This window comes from Daphnia magna, linkage group LG5, assembly GCF_020631705.1.
Source record: "Daphnia magna isolate NIES linkage group LG5, ASM2063170v1.1, whole genome shotgun sequence".
Lineage (NCBI taxonomy): Eukaryota > Metazoa > Arthropoda > Branchiopoda > Diplostraca > Daphniidae > Daphnia > Daphnia magna.
Window position 1 is genome coordinate 7,834,720 of NC_059186.1, and position 19,444 is coordinate 7,854,163.

The following is a 19,444-nucleotide window of genomic DNA, read 5'->3' on the forward strand; positions in this document are numbered from 1 at the left end:
CCCCTAAACTTAAATTCATAGATACACAGGTTTGCTATTTGTTGTTTCATAGTGCTTGTATTGATTTTCTTTTCACAGACTTCAAATACAATCAGCTGCTGTCAACCACCACAGTGCCTCAATTGGTTGTCATAAGGTAGATAACTATGATAATTATGAGAGCCTGATGAAGAGTTTTTGCAAGGAAAAGGTTCAAACATTTTATGAGCACAATCTCTTTCAATTCCCTACAATTATCAATCTACATTTGGGAAACATGTATAGTAAGATTTAAAAGAAAAACTATAATCAATCACATGAGAACTTCATGTGTTTAGTAGACATGTACCTGTCCAGTGAAGTCTCTTTCCAATTGAGAAAGGGATCTTGGTTTCTCATAAAGCCACAACAAAGTTTTGTTTCACTACCAACATTTTTAAACATTAGACAATAAAGACAAGACCTGCAGAATGTGGAATCAGAAGATCAGAATGGTAAAACACTTGACTTGTACCTTGTCAAATCGCTAGAATTGAAAGAAACATTTATTTTGCTTCCTTACTGCCATTTAAATTTAAAAAATCTAATTTCCTTTTAATAATTCTCACTTACGTGCTTTCGTCAACGCGAATCCTAAAGCAGATTAACTATTCTCTTTTCTCAAGCAGACGAGCTGTTTGGTAAAATCAGTTTTGACACTGGCACCGCCATCTAGCGGAAATTTTGCCTAGAAAATAAGCCCGACTTTTACCTTTTTTTTCAATTACATGTATAATATACATGATTTGAATTCGAAATTCAACGATATTGTCAAAAATTTAGTTAAATTTGACTTGGAAGAAACAGTATAAGTTATTTTATTTACAAGAAAGTCGGGCTTACTTTGCTTATGGAAAAGTTCTGAACTTCTGATGCACTACAATACAAAAGGGTATCCTTTCCCAGTCAAAATCCGCTTGGTGCAGCACTTTCGGAGGAGCGAGGTTCGCGAAAAGTGACGTGGGGAGTGGCTTATTACTCTTACAGGCGTTTTACGTGAAGTGCTCAAACCATACTCACCTCTAATCTATGACTCTGGTTAGAGCTGGGGCTTGGCCCCGGTGCAAATATGGGTTGACCCCGGTGCAAATATGGGTTGACCTTGACGAGGTTAATAACGAAAGGTGCTGGCACGATGGTTAAAAGAGGCTGAACGAAAATACATTGGAAAATACATTTTTTGTGTCTCGCGCCAGTACCTTCCGTTGTTAGCTGGTCAAGATCAATTTATCTTAACTCTTTCATGAATCGAATCCTATCCTTTCGACCCATGGGCCCGATACTCAACCATTATCCAGATTCCAGAGTCTTGTATAGTTTCTTAATGTTTTCAGTAATTTAAGAACAAACTGTGTGAACTTCAACAAAATTTAAGGAATAGTGAGACATCAGACAAACATGACTCAACGAAAAAGCCGTCCGGTAAGATTAAAGATCGCATAATTGTTCGAATAATCTTTAAGAAAATGTGCCCGATTCCGTATATTTTGTTTTTTATGCAGCATCTTTGAAACATAATTCTAATAGAATTTAAACTTAATTTGCATCTTCATAGGAAGATGTGCCTAAACATTTCTCGGAATAATTTGATCCCAATTTTACTGTAAATGAGAAACAAACAAAACAACACACTACAACATTTTGTACCGAATAAGACTATGAATTGCGCTTTGAAGTTCCACAAAACGACCATCCGCTTTACAAGATGGGCAACACATCATTAAGATAGAAAGACGGGCGCTGAGTTGACTGAGAACTGAATAAATTCTCTTTGACATAATAAAGAACCACCCTGCCGTATCCTCTCTACACGAAGCAAAGGACCGGATACTACTAATTGTACGATCAGCTCCTTCTATAACTTTTTGCATATCGACATCCAACACGAAAGGATTACCATCACTCCCTGTAGTCCCTAACAAGGACTTGACAATTTTGATTAAGAGAAATATTGACTCGATCTCCTCGTTGAATACGTTTTGGGTTTCACATTCGTATAAAACTTTTACTTCATCATTTTTCTCGAGATCGGGGTCTGTTAACATCTCAATTACGACTGGAATAAGATGCTGTTTACTAAACCAATGGTGAACTTGGCTGGCAAATTCTTCTAGGCACTCCTCGGGATTCATCTGGAGCAAAGGAGGATGTCCATGTGGGCCGCTTTTGATTGAAGAGACTAGTTCCGTCAAAAAGAAAGTTGTTTCTGTTCGAACTTCTTTTGCTTCGTCGTAAATGAGATACATGATGAGAAGAAAGAGATTGCGTGTTAATTCAGCATTGTCCATCGCCTTCTCCACCAGCGCTTTTCCTATTGTCTTGAGACTGGCTGCGGCTGACGAACGAAAGGGCAAAGATTCTTCTGGCTGGGAAGCGTTCAACAAGCAGCGACTTAGCCGAACAGCAACGTCGTCTACATTATCCACTAGCAGTCCTTTTGCAAAGGCTTCTTTGATGACGATCGATGCTGTAGGGAAAGCCAATAGTGCTATAGCAGAGCCCAGATGTCTCGCTTCCATACACGTGTTCAAAAAAAAATCTATGTGTTCTCGTAGTGAAGTTTCGCTCTCTTGCAGAGCGGAAGCTCCTCGAATTTGGATAAAGTCAAGAGAAACAGGTACAAGACTAGGATGTGTCTGCCAATGAGATATGAAGTACGTAATATAGGAGTTGATATGATTAGCCATGACACTTGAGCGAGAAAAACGAGCAAAACGGTTTGTGAGTGATCGCATTGCAGCTTCCACAACTTCCAATCCTAAAGCAAAAAAATGTATTAAAGCATTACAGTTTGAAAAGGAAAAAGGAAAATGGAAACTAAGAGCAGGCCAATATTTACCACTGTAGAACGCTAGAAATTCTTGAATAGCCAATGAATGGGCTTCCAATACGGAATTGAGCGAGCCTTCGCTTAGAACGAGCTCTGTCGTAATCCCCAGCCATTCACTGAAACCAGGGTGATGGTAATATAATTGACGCACCGATTCATCTCGATATATTCGAAAAAACTCGGGTGTCCCGGCCATGCCTTTCAACATTTTGAAAATTTTCAAGATGGTCAACTTGATGTAAAAACTAGGATGATGTTTTTCGATAGGTACGAATGTCGCCAACGAATTGCGAATCATTTCCCAGTCTTGGACGCTTATTGCAATCTCACGACAGCGATTGATGAACTCGTGAATAGCTAATAAGCAGCCGTGAAGGCTATTGGTGCCTGAATCTCCACGAACACATAAATGCAAAGGCGTGGCTGAAATACTCCAGAGACGCCAAAGTTAACGCATCTTCACAAAGCTGCATAGTTATCCACTTCGTCTTTGGTAAAGGAACAAATGCTAGTAGACTCTGAGCAACTAATTGGCGAACATGGATTGCTGGGTGGCCAAGTAACGTCATAAGATGGAACTTAAAACGAGAATTTCTATCCTCGTTTCTAAAGTCAGGGGAGAGTCGGCTCAATATGCTGAGAACGGGGATAAGGTTACCGGCAAAAATGTGTCGACCATCTGTTTGCCTGGCTAGTTTGTCAAGGAAAAAAGTTTCCAATCCTGGAAGTTTGTGGAAGAGGTTGGCAGTTGTTTTGCTAGATGAGCCCACTAAACTTGCTATGACGGCTCCATGTAGTTGTACAGCAGCATGACGGATGAACCAAAGTGGATGACTGAACGAGTTGACGCTCAATTTGGCGATGAGCTCCATCAACCCTGGTTGAAGATCAACGTTCAGTAAGGCATCCTGAACTAGCGATTTCAGTACGTGAATAGCCACTGGCTGCGATATGTTGCAAGCATCATTTAGTCCTTCAGTCGTATCGACTGGACGTTCAGCAACACGAATCAATCTTCTGGTCGCCATTGTGAGCAATGAATCCTGAATAAAACGATAATTGAAATTAGTAAAACAATTTTTTAAATACTGTGTTTGTTAATTTACCAACTGAGATTTTCCCGATTGACTGCTTACAATTTTAGTAACTAAACAAGTCATCCCAGTTGAACTTAGGGTAGCAGATGTAAGTAATTTTAAATTTTCAAGTCTTTCGAGAAAATTTCTCAACAGCTTGCCTGGGATAGCTCGGATCACGTTTTCTTGACTGAGAAAACATTTTTTACACAGTAGTCCCATTGCATCGCCAGATGCTTCGACGACATCCTCGCGACGACAACGGAGAAGGATTTGATAAACTATTTGAATGCATTGCTCTACTAAACGAACACGCTCTTTTTTCGATAACCGCTCATCGTTTAGCAACAATGTGGTAATTTGAACAGCCAAATTACTCGACTCCTGCATTGAGACCTCAAATTTTTAGTCAAAAATAATTGTTTAAATTTATAGTTCAACTACCTTCAAAGTCAGCCATGCACGCGTCAAAATCAATTCATGCTGCAAGTCATCGAAAACAATGCCGTTCTTCACAACTGGAACATTCTGGCACATACGATCGTCAATGGACAGGCTCTTGCCCTCAAACGGTCGCGCAATAACTTGGTTTAAAACTGGAAAAAGTAGAAGTTGATTAACAGTTCACTAAAGGCCAACCATAATTTTACCGGAGCTTCCAATCGATTTGCTAGATAAAATGTCCAACACGGAGCAAATAACCATTTCAGTCAGTGCGATCAACTCCGTATACGACACCGTCAAGTTCTGATGATTCGTCACGTGAAGCACTTTTGCTAGAGCGCCAATAAAACCGTGAACGGCTTGTCCTGAAGCCATCCAGTCAAGCTTGAGTTGATGAAATCGTTTGTAGATATCGCCTACTAAAAATTCTGCTGTCAGTCTTGGAATTACAGACGTGTTCGTCAATGACCAATGACTGACTAGATGAAGTGCGACGAGACCACACTCACTACGCTGGAAACTGGAACTATCACACAGTGCAAGTCCTTGGTTAAAAATCAACTGTACATAAGAGGAAGGCGGGCACGGGAAAAAGTTTTGAAGAAGCTGAGCTGCTTGTTGGCGAACATCGGCATTGTCATCCATCAAGCAGATCGTATAACGTTCCAATGATTCTTTTACAGTAAAGTTCCAGCGTTCTCCGGCCAGTGTTATTAGCTCGTTGCGATTAGTTAACGAAGAACCTCTAACCAAATTTTCTGCCTTTGTGTCACTAGCGCCAAATAGATGGTGGATGTCGCAAAGGATACCTAACAACGTGATTTTCTTTTGGTAGCAGGAGGATGGAGTCAAACATTTTAACAGATGGTCATATACTTGACGCACATTCTCAATATCTTCGTCAATGGCACCTTTGGTTTTCATCCGGCTGAGACAAGACTTCAAAACTCGGATTAGGAAAAACCGTATAGTGGATAGTAATTTAAATTTAAATAGCGAATTATCGCATCGGAGATTCCTGAACACAAATTTTTTTACCAAAATCCAATCTTCAGGACGGACGATTTCGGTTTTTTGAGTTTTATGAAGAAGGATTCCAAAAGCTGCTACTCTCACATCCTCATCGCCATGATGCAGTGCTTGTTGTGTTAGCAGTATGTCGTTTTCGTCTAGTTGATCCATTAGTTTCAATAGTGACACATAAGCTAACCAATTAAGACGATCGGTTTTTCGGAGACGTTGCTTTAGTTCCATCAGAAGCACAGGCGAAGCAAGAATCATGCATGGAAGCCAGTGATTAGCTGCATTACGTTGTGTGTCAGGGTTAACGTGATTCAACGCTTCAAGTAGGACACTCTGGCAATAGTCTTCCCAATCCTCAGGCGTCAGGTGCTTTGCTAAGGCTTTAAAAAGAGCTGTTCCGGCAGCCAACAGGCATTTTGGATTTGAAGTAAGACTGACCGTCATGGCGTAAATGGTGTCGGGATATTCGAAAAGAAGTTCCTTAAAGTGTATGAAAGGCACCAAGGTAGCTAAGATGAGGTACTTGGATTGCGATTGCCACGTTAGGTTAGTTAGTGTAATCTTGGCAACAACATTAGCGTATTGCGAAGTTGATTCGGAGGTACGCCATATATCGCAGATGGTTGCTAGGCATTGTCCGGTTAAATTTCGTATTTGACTGGTCTCCCAATGGAGATCAATTAGCTCCATCACTCGACTTTGAGGAAGCAGAATTTGTCCCCAAACAGGACTTGGATTGGGGATGAGATTCACAATTTTTTTAACATGTTCTAACCAAGTATGAAACAACTTCATTTTGTAAAAATATACTGAATTGAAATTGAGCAACAGTTGCACAATTTCTTCAGCAACGATGGCTACAGCCACATCCCACCTATCGTTTGGTAGACAATCAATAATACCAAATAAGAGGCAGATTTTGGGGACTTCGGCAGCCTGTAATGTGTGTACAGTCAGTTGCTCTACTGATGAAGGGTTATTCTGAATGAACACTTTTGTTAAGCAGTTTACCCGTCCAGCAACAATTGCTAGATCTATGCTGAGCTCTGTATTCTGGATCAGTGAATCAATCATGTCCAAGAAATTGGCTGAAGGACTGGCCAAAAGGAACCCTTGCTTCTTTGATATTTGTATTGTTTTAAGTAAATCCTGGAAAAATAATCCCAGAATTTTAAATTTAAAAAATTCAACAAGTAACTTAAACTAAAACTCACCCTTATGGCAACATGAAAAGCTTCTGATTGTACATCAGAAGAAAGATTTGTTGTCACCACTACAAGGTGATTGTATTTTTTCTGTACATCTGCTTCCATTTTTCATGTCTATATGGCTAAATAAGCCAAAGTATAGCGAAACTCTCTAATGTAGCGAGAAAAACTAGATTCGTCCGTAACTTTCAATATATAAACACACAAAATAGCAGACGATGCATCAGGACCGTTTTTGCCGAACAGTTCGAAACGCAGGCTTGTCACGCACGAGTAGTCGATTTATTGAAACGAATCGTACCTTCATCAGTCAAGGATTAGATGGTCAAACTGCTACAGTACTCCCGACGTCACTTTTCGAGAACCAGATTTTTTATCTCGCTCCCTCCGAAAGTGCCGTACCAAGTGGAGGTCTGATTGCACTAAGAAGAAAGAAAAAGTTTTCGAATACTAGGACCAAGCGGATGTCTAATATGTCATTTATAAACAGTATGTAATTGTTATTTTGACCGCTAGAAGGCGCGGGCATGCACTCAGCGCCGAAATTATTCCCATTAAGCCACGCCCCTCATTGTATCCCCATAAATAGCGCCCTCACTCATTTTTTGCGGCAGTTGCTGTTAGAGAACCGTCTGAGTTAGAGCTACGGTCTGTGAGATCTTGTTTTGTAGAGTCAAGTGTAGAGTTTAAGCCGTAGCAATACAAATTCGTTACTTTCGAACAGTTTTGTTTTGTGCTTCTTAACACTATTGTGTTTGATCGGCGATCAACTCATTCTGAAATGAGTTTGATCTACTACCTTCTTCCATGACAGTACCCAGAATCCGCATTTCGAGGATGTGCGGTATCCCCCCAGAAACATTCGCAGAGATGTGAATTGTGACACACCTGGATGGGGCCGGTCCACAAACATTCGCAGAGATGCGGATAGAAACTTGGCCCCTAAAGACAACCATGCGGACATTTGCCGATGCAGGATCCGCCATCCTGACTGGGGTTGCATTTACGAAGAGTATTCCGGATGGGCCTAGAGCCTGCTACCAGAGACACCCAGATTCAAGTCTCGAGGATATGCGGTATCCCCCCGCTGATTTTCCAGGTAACACGACAACAGGTTACCCAAACCACAGACATGGATGTCGACCAAATAGTTGCCAGTATGATCAAAGACGGGAATATCGCAAACCTTTAAGATATTATGGATACGACGGAATGCGCCATCCACCACCACAGGATGGTCAAAATCGATCGCCTTGATTTGAACTGCTACTCGCAGGGCCTAGGGGCTAGCCAAAGGGGTTCCCTGACCTGCAGGAGTTATAATGTCCTCCGGGATGCCCACTGTTGCCGCGTAGAAGGTGAGTGCGGTGTGGCCCCCGGAGGGGATCATAATCACAGGGACCCGGTTGCTGCCGAAGTACGGTACCTGCGGGTACGGTACTTGGCCCGAGTCTTCTGTTGCGAAGGGCGAACGGCAGTTGGACTGACAGCCTACCTCGGTGGGCTGGTCGGTATGTACCAGCTGCCATGGACACCACGGGAAATCATGCGAAGCATGATGGACATGGCGGCCACCTGTGCGCGCACAGGGCGGATTTGGCCGCATGCCCTCCCGTGGGCAGATCGCGAATCACCCGAGCGTGCCCTCCACTATGAGCGGCTTCGGGCTGCTCAAGGTAGGAGGGAATAAATCTCAAAAAGTAGTTTTCCCCTCCATGGCAATGATCAGTTACCTTTACGGGGGATTTTATCCTTAAATGAGTCGTCCGAATCAGAAGTTAATAGCCAAAAAATATAATTCGAAATGATTGCATAAAGGTTTTGATTTATGCCTACTGTTTGGGCCAGGTTCTTCTTCTTTCGGCATAGAAGGTTTTAATGAAAAAACAAAGTCCTCAAGCCTTTATAGGCGTATCTAAATAAATTTTTGAAGAGCTGGTTCTTTTTTTTCGGTTTATCAACCGGACAATTTTCTGGTGGAGTTACAACCGGTTCACCAACAGTTTTTCGTTTTACTATGGTATTTTCTCTCTCTAGATAGCACAAGACAACAAGCATCCAACCGAGAAAATACAATAGTAAAACAAAAAATTATTTAGATACGCCTATAAAGGCTTGAGGACTTTGTTTTTTCATTAAAACCTTCTATGCCGAAAGAAGAAGAACCTGGCCCAAACAGTAGGCATAAATCAAAACCTTTATGCAATCATTTCGATTTATATTTTTTGGCTATTAACTTCTGATTCGGACGACTCATTTAAGGATAAAATCCCCCGTAAAGGTAACTGATCACTGCCATGGAGGGGAAACCTACTTTTTGAGATTTATTCCCTGCTACCTTGAGCAGCCCGAAGCCGCTCATAGTGGAGGGCACGCTCGGGTGATTCGCGATCTGCCCACGGGAGGGCATGCGGCCAAATCCGCCCTGTGCGCGCACAGGTGGCCGCCATGTCCATCATGCTTCGCATGATTTCCCGTGGTGTCCATGGCAGCTGGTACATACCGACCAGCCCACCGAGGTAGGCTGTCAGTCCAACTGCCGTTCGCCCTTCGCAACAGAAGACTCGGGCCAAGTACCGTACCCGCAGGTACCGTACTTCGGCAGCAACCGGGTCCCTGTGATTATGATCCCCTCCGGGGGCCACACCGCACTCACCTTCTACGCGGCAACAGTGGGCATCCCGGAGGACATTATAACTCCTGCAGGTCAGGGAACCCCTTGGAGTACCCCTAGCCCCCTGCGAGTAGCAGTTCAAATCAAGGCGATCGATTTTGACCATCCTGTGGTGGTGGATGGCGCATTCCGTCGTATCCATAATATCTTAAAGGTTTGCGATATTCCCGCCTTTGATCATACTGGCAACTATTTGGTCGACATCCATGTCTGTGGTTTGGGTAACCTGTTGTCGTGTAACCTGGAAAATCAGCGGGGGATACCGCATATCCTCGAAACTTGAATCTGGGTGTCTCTGGTAGCAGGCTCTAGGCCCATCCGGTAAGTACTCTTCGTAAATGCAACCCCAGTCAGGATGGCGGATCCTGCATCGGCAAATGTCCGCATGGTTGTCTTTAGGGGCCAAGTTTCTATCCGCATCTCTGCGAATGTTTGTGGACCGGCCCCATCCAGGTGTGTCACAATTCACATCTCTGCGAATGTTTCTGGGGGGATACCGCACATCCTCGAAATGCGGATTCTGGGTACTGTCATGGAAGAAGGTAGTAGATCAAACTCATTTCAGAATGAGTTGATCGCCGATCAAACACAATAGTGTTAAGAAGCACAAAACAAAACTGTTCTAAAGTAACGAATTTGTATTGCCACGGCTTAAACTCTACACTTGACTCTACAAAACAAGATCTCACAGACCGTAGCTCTAGCTCAAACGGTTCTCTAACAGCAACTGCCGCAAAAAATGAGTGAGGGCGCTATTTATGGGGATACAATGGGGGGCGTGGCTTAATGGGAATAATTTCGGCGCTGAGTGCATGCCCGCGCCTTCTAGCGGTCGAAATAACAATTACATACTGTTTATAAATGACATATTGTTGGAGATAGTGTTGTAGTGCATGATATCTCCGCGTGGTGCAGCCCTTCCGGAGGGAGCGAGCCCGAAAAAACCTTAGAGATCGGACTCGCGAAAAGTAACGTCGCGCGTGGCTTATTTACATGGAGTTCTCAAACCATGTAATCATAGACTCTGCCTTCACTTTTTTCAATGGGTGTACAGTACCGGTCCACTTATAGAACCGCCTAGCTGTGGAACCGGCTCGGTTATCGAACCGATTTTTCTTTGCCGTGTTTCAGCGCCACCGTTGGCCGTATTATGAACTAGACCTATTTTTCCATGGCGGGAATCAACGGGTTTTGCTTTGTAAAACATGCACAAAATATTATTGCAATGGGTTTTATCTTTTTAGGCAATGTTGTAAGTAGGTTCAATGACCCAACTAATTATAATAGGCGGCAAAGTGATTCATACCGGAAACAATAGAAAATAAATTAGTTACTGTGTTACTTTTCTCTGTGTCTGTTATGAAATGGGAAAGCTTTGACTGTGGATGGTCCCACAGCAGTGAAGATACACTTGTATCTTACCATTTATATTCATAGACTATGTTAAACATAGATTTAAAATGTTTTTAAGATAATCTATGCAGCGATTCGAACACGGGACTCTAGATCCATAGCGAACATTATTACCACTGCGCTATATACCCTTACAAGATTATTCTAAGAACGCCAAAGTTTGAGGGATGAAAGAATCGACGATAGGTAGCATTAAGATCGATTGCTTGGCTATAGAACCATTCAGTTATAGAACCGCGCAGAGGCCGGTTCTATAACTGGACCGGCACTGTAGTCGACTGTTATAGACTAGTCTGTCACAGTCGACTGTTTAATGAGATTCTCGTGCGATCGTATAGCCCCTTACTATTATATCGTGCGTTCATACTCTGCCTAGAAGTTGAAGCATACATTAGAGGTCCCAGAACTGTCGTCTGCTAGGTGTTTCGTCAGCTATTTCCGCGGACAAATTTTGGGGCACTCGCTAGGGGCGCTGACTACCCGGATCAGTCATAACATTCCCTCCATAACGTTGTCAACAATGGGGAAAGTAGTCACTTGTGACTGTTTTTCGCGCTGTTTTCTTCTGTATTAAAAATAAAAAAAATTTACTACACAAATAAAGAAAATCTGAATCATCTCTTTGTATTATAAACCTTAACATACATTAATACACATTAATTAACCATATTAGACAGTTTGCGCAGCTTATGCTGCTCTTCTTTTGATTTCTGGCTAACCTCATTTTTTAACCGTTTCGCTTCCATGTGATATCGGATTTCTATGTATTCAAACATTACAAATGGGACCATTTCCGTGCGATGTTTGTCGCAACAGAATAAAAACTTACAACAATTTTTAGCTGAACTGGAGAACTGGGAATTGAATGCTTCAAATTCCGTAATTTCATTTCCTCCACAGACAAAATTTCAAGAAATTTTTGTAGGTAACAAAATGTAATATCACTTAGAAACATCTTGATTATTTCATGTCTTGTTATACTTTCATCTAACAGAATCCACATCAGATACAACAGGGGCTTCAAATGTGTCTGAATTTGGACTTTGAGCCCCAGTTAGTGCTCCGAAAAAACGGCGAAATAATTCGCAAAAAACTACATGTAAAAGTACACCAAAAACAAAACGAACTGTTCCAGTAAAGGCTACGGCTACGGCAACATAATAGACTAGTCTATAACAGTCGACTACACCCATTGAAAAAGTGTAGTTGTGATTCGTTTCAACTCTTAACGGAACGAATAGTCATTCGCCATGTTGGTGTTCATTCAAAATGATTCGGGAGTTTATAAGTGTATCACGTTCAGCAATCATACAATATAAAGAATGCTTTTTTAAATAAATTTCTCGTTGCATTTTCCCAATATGACGTTTTTAAAACTATTTGAAGAATGGTTTATGTTTGATTAACTTTTCAGTTTGGATTCTAGTGGAAGTTCCCTTGTGGAGGAGTAAAGTTAGGAGGTATTTCCATTATAGACAGTTGTTTTTTCTTTTGCATGTTCCACCTGCAGGTGATGAATAACAAAAGAAGACTAGCAGCTGCCACTGAAAATAACACACCGACCGGAACGATCCAAATTCCGCAATTTACTTCCCTGCTAGAATCACCTTCACCTGCGTTAACAAATTATAGCTTATTCTGTTACCTGAAACATATTTGGGTAAGAGACCTTTAGGTACAACAATTTGAATGGCAATCGGTCTTTGATCAAACTGCACTTCATTGCTAGTCTTATTGACTGTTGACGATCTTTTCCGTCGTCCATACCCTGATGGGTTGTCAGGATCATCGCAGCTCTCCTTTTCACCGGAGAAAGTATTTTTAAGATATTTTAACTGCAAAATTTTTTATTGGGTTTTACCGGCGCACAATCTTCATCTTTCAGACAAGCAAGAACAGTTGTGTGGATCCATTGCTGGCCTTCACGTTTAGGTTTCTTCGACTGAAGCGAATAATTCGTGGGAGCAAGAAAAAAGGCTTCGAAATCCAGCCAGATTTCAGACGGTTTTGCAGGAAGACGTTTCACTTGGCAGCGCATCAAGCTCTTCATCTCTAGTGGAACACATCTAAAGTATGATTTTGGTTATGAACTTTTTAAAATGTACGTAAATGAGATGAAATCTTACCCTAGATGGAGTAAACGCACAAAACCATCAGCATGTGCATCTTGTGGATCTGTTGATACGGTCACTTCCACTAGTTTGGCATATTTCCATGCTACCTCAGAAAATACCATCTTTAAAACTTCGCGCTAGAAAAATGTTTTTCCAGGTAGTATACTAACCACTTTGCTGATTGAAATTCGTTCTCAGTTGCAAGCGACTGCCAATTGAAACCGCACTATCAACGGGGACCAAGTACGGACCTGTCGCGCCAGTTTTGCTGGCACCAGGTAACGGAGTTTGCCGTTGGGTTGTTAGGTACGGGCTCGTATCCACGTAGCGGTAGACATCGATTTGATACTCAAGTTTGGAAGATGTCTCTTCCACCACTCCCGATACGCGTGCTTGTCTCGGACTAGTTTGCGTATTTAAAAGCAGCTGTTCAATTAACTAACAAAATTAAGCGAAAATTTTAAAGTTGTTACGCCGCGCTAGACAGCTCAGACACTTTGTGTGTCAGGATTGTAGATTCTAGTGGCTTGCAGACAAGAATAACTTCCTGGTCGTGCGATGTCATGGCACCAGGTAAAAGTGGAAACCATATGCGAACGTGAACGTAACCCTAGGGAATAATTCCTCAATCAATTTACTAGTTTTGAAAAAAAAAAAAAAAAAATTACACTACTCACGCCATGATGGGTGACTCCGCAACGGGAAAGGTCCGTGATGATCAGACGGTAGATACGGCCCGTTTTATCATCAGGCTCGGGTACAATGGAACAATAGGGGTCGTTGTAGGGATTGACTTTCAAGTCATCGGCGAACAGAGGATGTCCACGAAAGTATTCTGGCTTCTTCAACCGAGCTACCATTTTTTCTTTGGATGTCCCCTCCGAATAAGGGAAAACAGTTGTTTCAGCAACTGCATCTCCATACAAATGGCATTTAACATCGGCCACCTCGTAATCCTGACTCCAGCCGGGAGTCACCGTCTAGGTTGTAAAGCAATTTGTGAGTTCATTACATGAAGTAACTGACGCATCGTATAATTTTGTAATACTACGTTAACGCACCAGTGTTAAAATGAAGGTAAATGTCACGAAACCTTTGGATGACATGACGGAGAAATGTCAACTGACGTTGAAGCATCGACGCAAGCAACTATTTAATACAGTTGAGAAAGTTTTCAGTGCCTTCTAACAAGTAGACTGCTTGGGCATTTCTTTTTTTGTTCCAAACGCCTCTGTAAGCTTCTTCTTAAAGCAAAGAGCTCTTTGGGATATTCAAAACAGGATACAATATGAATCGATAGATGAGATGCTTCCGTCGACAACTGTGAGGCATGACGTTAGACAACTCCACCCTGTATTGAAAAGCTTCCATGAATTGAAACCTTTCTCATTTGCGTTCCATCCTACCCTTGTCTCAGGGAATGTACACCGTTTATCGGTACCGTTTAATGTTTTAAAGGTGCGCTGCATTACTTTGAAAGTGTCGCTTTTCCGTTTCACTTTCCCCTTCTAGAACAAAGTGTGGATGCATCAAGTTATGGGCGTATGCTCTTTGCGGCAGAACGGCACCAACAAATGATGAAAAGAAAATTGTGTCACGCAAAGAACGTTGTGCAAGTGGAAGAGGGAAAGACGCTAAGTACCATAGTCCCTATATACCTGAAGATAGAAGACACCGCATTTTAAGTTAAAAATACATGCATCAGATTTAAATGGATGATAATCATCGCTGTAGGTTCTGTAATATCCACATCGTGCGATTTAAAACATTTTGTAAAGGGGACATCATTTACTGATTGACAAAAGGCATTTTCAGGCAAGAACAAGAAAGAAATGTTGCCAATAGAAATTTAAATTTCAAACAGTTACCATGAATACAAAAAGTATCGTTTTTGTAGCTAGTGCATTCTATTCCCTTGTCGATTTCCTACTCTGGAAGTGATTTTACAGGTAAACGTGATACGGCATTGACGTGATGGAAATCACAAATCAACAAGGAATGGCGAGTCGAGTGCTCCGAGTCCAGCAGCAACTTGAATTGATAAAGCAAAGGTCTTTTAGTTGAGAAGACAATATAGGACAAAGGCACTGTTCAGGTAGCATCAGCGTAGATAGTGTAATTTAAAGAATATTGTATGCGTAGCCTACCTCCTCCTTCATTGGCGGTGTGGATTTTCGTACGCAACATGTGCCCGCCCATTGAATTGTGTAAGATTTCCTTGGAATTTCTGAAACAATAAGGCAAGGCGTTTCATTTAATAAGTCGGTGGCTGAAAAAGGTTCAAAAGCCAAATTTTTATACCCGATGATGACTCCGAATATTCCGAGCTCGCTCAATGTATCTACCAGCATGGGTTGCGTTGACGGACGGATCATCCAATTTCGAAGCAACGGAGGCTGGATGATATCCATCAAAATGTAGCTAGCTCTTTCAGGGTTATCTTTAAGTTGTTTTAACACTTCAGCGACCTAGAGAATCATACAGTTCAAATAAGACAAACAAAACGTGCCTCTTTTTGTTCGTTTGAAGAACTTGCCTCTTTTCCGTAGACGTTATTTCCACCTCCTTCCCGCTGCGGTTTGAGAACGTACTTTTCAGGATTCTCAATGGCCATTTCGGCGGCGCGATCTCCTTCTTCGTTCTAGAAAATACGTAAGCCATCAGTAAAATTGGGATTTGAATTTAAAGAATTACAATTACCAGGTCAAGGGAGTATAGCCCAGTGAAAACATCGCGGAGTTTAGCAACTTTCTCGGCATTGTCAAATATACGTTCTAAAAATCCAGGTTCAGCTAGTACCTGCTGCACTTTTTTCGTCCCGGCTAAATGATACGATATACTCGGGCATTTAATGGCTTTCGAGCGCTCGATCATTAGACGAGCATCCCATTCGCATCCGTCAGCTGACGGGTACTGATCAGGAGCATATCCACATCTAAAGTAAACCACGGCAACCTCCTGGCCATCTCTGAATAGTTGAAACAATTTTTGTTACAGATAAACAAGGACAATCTGCCTTGAAATGAAGTGTAAATGCACTGTTAATGAATGTACTTACATAATCAGTTTCCTTTCTGCATCGAGCACTGCTCCTCCTCTCCCCAACTGTGTCAAACTACGGCGTACAACTCGAACGTTTGGATTCTGCTTGCGAATTTCAAACTCGTGGAATCTCTGATCACAAATGTTGTACGTTATGTCTTCCACGATGAATAGTATAACAGCCCTACGACCAAAAATAAGAAGATTTTTATCACCATGGAACTCTATTTTCTATGGCAACTGGCACTCACTGAGGTTGATTGTATATTTCCCAGGCTTTAAGCATCCCACCGCAGAGAGCTTCCAACGCATTATTTTCTGGTAGCTATAATTACAAGAATCGAATATGTTAATTAGAAACGAAAAACAAAACTGTGAGAGAGTATATCACTTCAATACCTGTTGAAGTTTATCTCCATGACCAAGTTCTTGCATCACAAACCTGTTGAATAGCAGGCAGTTTACATAACAGCGTATTTGCTGTAATTCTAGCAATACACAGACATTTAAGTATTGTACGGACAATCACAGTTTAAAAAATCGGATGAATCCGAGTTTTTGTTTTAAAATAAAGGACACCAGTAGTGGGCCACATAATTAAGAAACTACTAGAGCAAAGCGTGTGCATTGGGGACTGAAAATAAGTCAAGAATGACCAGGTGTAGGACAAGATCTGAATAACGACATTTCAAACTCATCAATCAAAGGGTAATATGCACGGCTTTACACAAGAAAGAAGTATTATTATTATTATTTTTTTGTTGTTGTTCTATGTGAATCTACAAGCCTTTAGTGAATTAATGTAACAACTGAAAAAGTATCAGCTAGTCTCACGACTTCTGGTTTACATTTAACTGGGTTACAAAACAATGTTTTTGGTGTTGTAGGCTTACCTATGTAGCCGCGTTACGCGTGTACAGATACCCGCAAAAGAGCTGGCTATCGTATTTATTTCGACTTGGCGGACTGCATCTCTGTCCAGCATGTAATCACACCGGAATAAGCCACCACAGCACTCTTCCTATATAACGTGTTTTTGTTTTCGTTGAAGTAGTGTGATATTTCATCTGACTTACAAGAAGCAACTAAAAACTTTTCTGCTTATTCGTGTGTGTTCGTTTTGAATTAACATATAGAAAAATTGTAAAGGATGAACGAATAAGATAGTAGTTCTAACTTAAGGATGTGTTGTGCGGCTAAAAAGTTATTTGCGTTATGCGTGCAAAAAAAAAAAAGTCGGTAATTGTAGTATGAGTATGAGTAAATATGTTGCACCAAGCAGCCTAAGCGAAAACGACAACAGATTATCTTTTGACGGATTTGCATTTCGCAAATACTTTGTATGAGGCAGCGTTCATAAATCGTTTGATTAATTTTTTGAAACCCCACTTTCCCCCATCAACGTCTCGAGTTGTCTGAGAAGTTCAGAACTCTCTAAATGTAACGTAACTTTAGTCAAATCTCCAATTTCAAAAAATAAAACAACAGAAATGTAAAATGGAACTCAAGAAATTGAATGGAAGTATAATCAAGTCTGTTTAATGAATTTCTGCTTCATCACCCGTAAAGACGCAATACTCTTTCCCCTGTTATAGCACAACATTTTTTCAACAACCCCCCCCCCCCTCTACCCACTCCCGCTTTAGATTTATGAACGCTGCCAAATGAAAGTCTAATTTACGGCAATAGTCTCTATCAACGATAACCTTGGGCCACCACGATCAAGATGCCAGCCCTAAAACGGGGTTATGATGCCAAGAGAAGGAGCCTTCTGGTTTACGATGAGTTAGAAACTCGGGAAAGCATATTACGTCTACAACTGCACCTGGTCTATCTGACCTTATTTAAATTCCCCGCCACCAATTTGCACCAACGTACACATGCATTGACGATCCACTTTAAGCAAAGAGCACTGTTGTTAATATAATATACCCCACAGCTTGCTTTACAAAGGTTTCCTATAGTTGGGCAAACCATTGCTTTGCTCAGCAGCAGATAGTACAATTGGTAATTGATTTACAAAGAAATGATTAAAATGGATCTTTTTACGGTCATGGGGGAAAAATGGAGCATATGTTTGTAGAATTAGCGCTAAGGTACACCAATAATGTGGCTACATAAAAAAAAAAATATTGGATTGAAGGAGCTGACCTATGAAGACGACCTGAGGACGGTCCTAGCCAGCCAAACCCAGCAGCAATGGTATTTACTTCCACTTGCCTCAGTTTAAAACTGGAAAGGGGCATCTCAGGCTCAGCACCCAGCATAACATCACTTCGAATTAAACCTAAATCTATGGCCTGCAATATAGTGACATGAGACCAGCACCCTTATCAGCAATAACAAAGGCAAATGAAATCAAACTTATTTTGGGATAAAATCAGTTTTAAATTAATTATCAGCTCAGAGAAATTTAAGACTGTTACAAATTTTCCAAGGGTTTGAATACTATAGCTGAAGCAATGACATTAACCCCAATTGTGTTGCTGATGTGTTTACTGATGTGTTAATAAGTTGATAAAACTGAGTACTCACCTGGGAAACACCTTCCTCTTGGACAGTTGTGTATATTTTAAATAGCTGTGCGGTAAAGGGGTCAACTGTGTTGGTTCTAAAAACAGATGAACAGATTGTTAATAAAATACACTGAATGAAAACTATGCAAAAGAAAAAAATGGTTTCATTTCACTCTCAGGACTTTGATAAAGAAAATTTGTCTTGAAGACACTTACATAGCTAAAGTGGTTTTTAGAAATTCATAATTATTGGCAATCCGATAAATCATCTCATTTACAAGGGTTTGTAGCTCAATGGCTTTCTCAAACTCCTTTTTCGGAAAAGTTGAAGGAACCAGAACAAAAGGAGCAAAGTTAATAGAATCTGGACTGAAGTTTTGTCTTGATCTCATACAGACTCCTGTAAGAAAACAGTTAAATGATTTAGAAAAACTTTTATCTGGAGGGACATCAAATGAGAAAACAAGTTAATAAAGGTTCTTTAGAACAATAATTACCATGCATCAGTGCCCAGTCTTTAGTTTTGGTCACCACTTCATCAAGTGCGGAACTGTCAAAATCAATCGATACACAAGGTTCGAGTCGTGCCGACATTTTTTTTTTATTTTTATAGTGCAGTTATTCCTGAAAGTGCCAAACTTGGCAGAAAATATGTTTAAATGGCCCGCTTGTATATATGTCAGAACTACGAGAAACAAGATCACACGATCGACTTGTAGACGGACTTCTTTTGAATGACGAATAAGAAATAACAAAACAGTTGCCAGCTAGCCAGCTAGTCCGCTAAGTTCGGTGGTCGAGTGAACGGGAGAACCTGGTTTTATGAGTCCTGATTCCTGAGAGCCTTAATAGCTCGTCACAATGACTTGCTTGATCACGGCATTTGGTACGTGACGCAGACATTAAATCTTATCAAATAGAACTGCGAAACTCGCAAGTAAGCGATAATAAATTTCAATGAGAAAATCAGAGAAAGTTCGAGAAAACAAACACTCCGTATTAGGTAAATCGGTAAATCAAGATGATGATTTTAATGATGTTCACTTAGTCCAGATTCAGAAAAAAATGAAGTTGATGACATTCGTA

General features: G+C 41.1%; 3 protein-coding genes and 2 long non-coding RNA genes across 7 annotated transcripts; 1 reads left to right on the forward strand and 4 right to left on the reverse strand.

Annotated features, from left to right (window-relative positions):
- Positions 1–37: 37 nt before the first annotated feature.
- On the reverse strand, positions 38–700 carry LOC116923096. The gene is made up of 2 exons (XR_006646600.1): positions 329–700; positions 38–241 (listed from the first exon to the last, which is right to left on the reverse strand). It is a non-coding gene; the product is annotated as an uncharacterized LOC116923096 (long non-coding RNA).
- Positions 701–1,485: 785 nt separating this feature from the next.
- LOC116922764 lies at positions 1,486–7,176 on the reverse strand. Its single transcript, XM_032929168.2, has 7 exons — positions 6,901–7,176; positions 6,606–6,784; positions 4,575–6,540; positions 4,369–4,520; positions 3,955–4,308; positions 2,858–3,891; positions 1,486–2,776 (listed from the first exon to the last, which is right to left on the reverse strand). Exons 2-6 carry the CDS (start codon positions 6,702–6,704, stop codon positions 3,226–3,228), a joined length of 3,237 nt encoding a protein of 1,078 aa, XP_032785059.2. The 5' UTR covers positions 6,705–6,784; positions 6,901–7,176; the 3' UTR covers positions 1,486–2,776; positions 2,858–3,225.
- Positions 7,177–9,957: 2,781 nt separating this feature from the next.
- On the forward strand, positions 9,958–11,772 carry LOC116923112. Of its 2 annotated transcripts, none has more exons than XR_004394358.2 (2): positions 9,958–11,611; positions 11,681–11,772. It is a non-coding gene; the product is annotated as an uncharacterized LOC116923112 (long non-coding RNA). The 2 variants fall into 2 exon arrangements; XR_004394359.2 differs by having other exon boundaries at positions 9,958–11,607.
- Positions 11,773–11,959: 187 nt separating this feature from the next.
- LOC116922912 lies at positions 11,960–14,363 on the reverse strand. The gene is made up of 8 exons (XM_032929392.2): positions 13,862–14,363; positions 13,478–13,780; positions 13,274–13,410; positions 12,971–13,203; positions 12,813–12,903; positions 12,548–12,752; positions 12,356–12,485; positions 11,960–12,299 (listed from the first exon to the last, which is right to left on the reverse strand). Exons 1-8 carry the CDS (start codon positions 13,904–13,906, stop codon positions 12,109–12,111), a joined length of 1,335 nt encoding a protein of 444 aa, XP_032785283.2. The 5' UTR covers positions 13,907–14,363; the 3' UTR covers positions 11,960–12,108.
- Positions 14,364–14,506: 143 nt separating this feature from the next.
- LOC116922891 (glutathione synthetase) lies at positions 14,507–19,329 on the reverse strand. Of its 2 annotated transcripts, none has more exons than XM_032929358.2 (12): positions 18,856–19,329; positions 18,575–18,758; positions 18,378–18,453; positions 17,994–18,142; positions 16,242–16,284; positions 16,094–16,167; positions 15,859–16,026; positions 15,501–15,768; positions 15,337–15,441; positions 15,102–15,268; positions 14,948–15,027; positions 14,507–14,831 (listed from the first exon to the last, which is right to left on the reverse strand). In XM_032929358.2, the coding sequence occupies exons 1-12, from the start codon at positions 18,950–18,952 to the stop codon at positions 14,782–14,784; spliced, it is 1,461 nt and encodes a 486-aa protein (XP_032785249.2). In that variant the 5' UTR covers positions 18,953–19,329; the 3' UTR covers positions 14,507–14,781. The 2 variants fall into 2 exon arrangements, with proteins under 2 accessions (XP_032785249.2, XP_032785250.2); XM_032929359.2 differs by lacking the exon at positions 17,994–18,142 and adding an exon at positions 16,736–16,863 and having other exon boundaries at positions 18,856–19,326.
- Positions 19,330–19,444: the final 115 nt, after the last annotated feature.